The sequence below is a fragment of the Quercus lobata genome, chromosome 10, assembly GCF_001633185.2.
Source record: "Quercus lobata isolate SW786 chromosome 10, ValleyOak3.0 Primary Assembly, whole genome shotgun sequence".
Classification (NCBI taxonomy): domain Eukaryota; kingdom Viridiplantae; phylum Streptophyta; class Magnoliopsida; order Fagales; family Fagaceae; genus Quercus; species Quercus lobata.
In genome coordinates this window covers 16280657-16284053 of record NC_044913.1, presented here as the reverse complement: position 1 = coordinate 16284053, position 3397 = coordinate 16280657, and the positions used below count along the sequence as shown (strand labels likewise).

Below are 3397 nucleotides of genomic sequence, written 5' to 3'. Positions count from 1 at the left end.
TCGACGGTCGTCGAAGAGGCTGCTTCTTAGGTGTCACAGCCGAGTTAACATTAAGGTGGTGGCAGATGAAATCTAGGTCAACCCCAGGGGCCTCGTAGGCGTCCCAGGCAAATACGTCCACATTCTGTCTGAGAAAATCAATTAGTGTTAACTTCTCTTGGGGCAATAATTTTAAGCCGACTTGAAAAAACCTCTCTGGGTCTGATCCGACAAGTACTTTCTCCAGATCCTCGCAACTCACTTCCATGGCTGGTCCTCCACTACCCGAGACTGGGACCGGGGTCGTTAATTGCTATAAGCCGTTCTCTGCTGAGGTTGAGGGTTCACTATTTGGTCATCATGAGATTGCTGACACCATGCATTGTCGGGCCATCTCTTGGTTCCCTATTACTTCTTTCACTCGACCTCTTGACGGATACTTCACTTTTTGGTGTAGGGATGATGACACAGCTCCTAGTGCATGAAGCCACGGTTGAGCCACAATGGCTGTGTAGGGGGAGTATGCGTCTACCACAATGAAGTCCACATCCACCATGTCTGAATCTGTTTGTACAGGCAGCCTAATCAGGCCTTTCGGGGTGATGGTTTTTCCTTCAAAACTGACCAAAAGGGAGTCATATGCCGACAGGTCCTCTGGCTTCAGGTTCAATCCTTTATACAAGTCGGGATACATTACTTCCACGGCACTACCTTGATCAACTGGCACCCTCTTCACGTTATAACCTCCAATTTTGAGCGTGACGACTAGGGCATCATCGTGGGGTTGAAAGGTTCCCAGTTTGTCTTCATCCGAGAATCCGATTAAGGGTGTGGCAATTGCTCTGGCCGTCTTGGATTCCTTGTCGTCTGCCTCAGTCGGGAGCCTGCCCACTGACATTACTCTAAAAGGATTGGAACCGGTCCTTCCAGGTGCGGCAAGAATGACATTTATTGTGCCAATGGGTGGCCTCAATGTGCTTTGTCTGGTTTCGGTGTTTGACTATTCCTACCATCCCGCAGGGTGATGTAATAGATGCCTTAACTTCCCTTCTCGGACAAGCCGGTCTAAATGGTTTTTCAGATTCCTACAATCATCGGTGGTGTGACCCGGCTCTTGGTGGTACGCGCAATACAGATTCTGGTTACGCTTCGAGGGGTCACCTGCCATCCTGCTTGGCCACTGAAAGAACGGCTCGCTCTTTACCTCCTCTAGGATCTTGTGTAATGGTTCTCGGAACACAACATGGACTGCCTGTGCCCTAGTGGATCCAGATTGTTCCGAGTAATCTCTTCTCGGCCTATTACTGTTGATAATGCGGTCCGACCTGAAGTCCCTCCTCTCCTGAGGGACAACCTTCGCTTTGCCCTTCCCTGTCTGCTGGTCTTCCTCGACCCTTTTGTACTTGTTAATTCTATCCATGAGTTGGCGCACACTAGTGACCGGCTTCCCAATCAGAGACTTTCTTAAATCATGCTCTGTCGGCAGGCCCCTCTTAAATGTACTAATGGCGACATCATCATAATTTCCCTCTATCTCATTATACATTTCCCAGTACCTGTCTGAATAGGCTTTCAGTGTCTCTCCTTCTCGCATGGACAAGAATAGGATGGAATCTAGGGGTCGAGGGACTATGTTGCTGGTAATGAAGCGGGAACCAAAAGCCTGTGTCAACTGCTTAAAGGAATTTATGGAATTTGGTTTAAGACCATCAAACCATCTCATCGCCATAGGTCCCAAGCTAGACGGAAACACTTTACACATCAACGCTTCATCCTTGGAATGGATGGCCATCCTCTGATTAAACTGGCTTACATGTTCTACTGGGTCTGTCCGACCATTGTATATGGCAAAGGTTGGTTGATGGAACCGCCAAGGGAGCTCTGCCCCCTCTATTCTACGCGTGAAAGGCGACTGGGAGATGCGATCCAGGGCCTTGCTCATGGCATCGTTGGCCAGGCCTTGGTAAGATGGGCTTTTGTGGCCACGTTTGCGAGGTTGCTCTTCCTCATAGGAAAAAGTCTCGCTTTGAGGGGTTCTTGATCTCCGCCTGTATTCATTGTCCTCATCACTGCTAGTGTCCGAGCTGGGTGAAGGACGTTTTTGCTGTGCTCGGCCCAGCTTCTTCTTCAAGTCATCAATTTCTTGCTGTAGAGCCTTGCGATCGTTTCGCTTATGGGATGCATGACATTTCCCTTTCGAGCGACTTCTGCTCGTGTGGGAGGTGTTCACACTGCCTTCTCACTGCTTGTCTTGATCTTTCTCCCATTTGAGATTCAAAAAGTTGTCTTGCTATTGGGAATCTACATGTCCGGTTTGGCGTGGACCTGATCCTTCCATTTCTTACAGTTTCACTTATCGAGACACAAGTTCTCCCCACAGACGGCGCCAATTGTAGGGTCGACGTTTGGGGGCCAGGCCCAACAAGTAAGAGACTCTGGCCGAAAGAACCCTAGACAATGAATTTGTAGAGAGCGGGTTACAGAACTAAGGCTTGACGAAGTGAATGATAGTTAATTTTTAGGCCATGCAGTGGTTGAACGTAAGAATGTTTCCTTTATGTTCACTGGATGTTCGGTCCAAGGAGACGTATGGGTGCACCTCTGTCTCTGATTAAAAGCTATAGTCTTCCTCTCTCTCCTTCTGCTTCTTTTTCCCTTCCTCCGATCCCCTCTTCATAGGGATGTCTTTCTCTTATATAGCCTCCTTCAAGTAATAAGAGCCTTACACTTATTGATCACCTGGACCTTCACTTGAGTGCCTGTCCCATCGGACATCCACCCTATCTTTGTGTGAGTTGCAGTGGCCAAGGTAACACTGTTCGCCTATCCTCTTCACATTAATGCAGCCAGAAAAGTAGTTTCCTTGCATTTAATGCGGCAATTGTGGTCTCCCCCTGGACATCCTATACTCTCGTTCTTCTCCCTGCTTTGTGAGGCTCATCCTTACTACCAATATTTGTTTGGAATGATTCCTCATTATGGATAGGGTGCATGTTGGGCCCATATTTGACATGTCCGAGGAGACATTCCTCCTCGGACGTCTTTTTAAATAAGTTTGGACTTATTAGGGTTGGGCTGGAAGTCTGTTGGCGCCCTATTTTCTCCTTGGATGTAGCTAGACTCTGTATGGGGCCCAAGGCCCGTTGTTTGACTTGGGAATTTTACCCTTACAGTAGCCATCAAAAGATTTTCATTAGATGTAAGTCTAATTTCTTGTCTTTTGACTTATTCTCTTTTTCTCTGCTCCTTCTTTATTTATTTATTTTTTTTCTTTATATTTTTCCATAAATATTATCATAATATCATAGCTATGTCTCACATTTTCTATTTCTTATTAGAGTTATGTTTTATCTTTTCTGATAGCTAAATTGCTGTAAATGTGGGATATTATTTGGCTTCGCAAATACTTTAGCCGAAC

The 3397-nt window shown here is 46.7% G+C and overlaps 2 protein-coding genes across 2 annotated transcripts; both read right to left on the bottom strand.

Annotated features, from left to right (window-relative positions):
• Positions 1–337: 337 nt before the first annotated feature.
• Positions 338–877, bottom strand: LOC115964415. Its single transcript, XM_031083731.1, has one exon. The coding sequence runs from the start codon at positions 875–877 to the stop codon at positions 338–340; it is 540 nt and encodes a 179-aa protein (XP_030939591.1).
• A 108-nt stretch (positions 878–985) lies between these two features.
• LOC115964413 lies at positions 986–2317 on the bottom strand. Its single transcript, XM_031083730.1, has 2 exons — positions 2285–2317; positions 986–2125 (listed from the first exon to the last, which is right to left on the bottom strand). Exons 1-2 carry the CDS (start codon positions 2315–2317, stop codon positions 986–988), a joined length of 1173 nt encoding a protein of 390 aa, XP_030939590.1.
• Positions 2318–3397: the final 1080 nt, after the last annotated feature.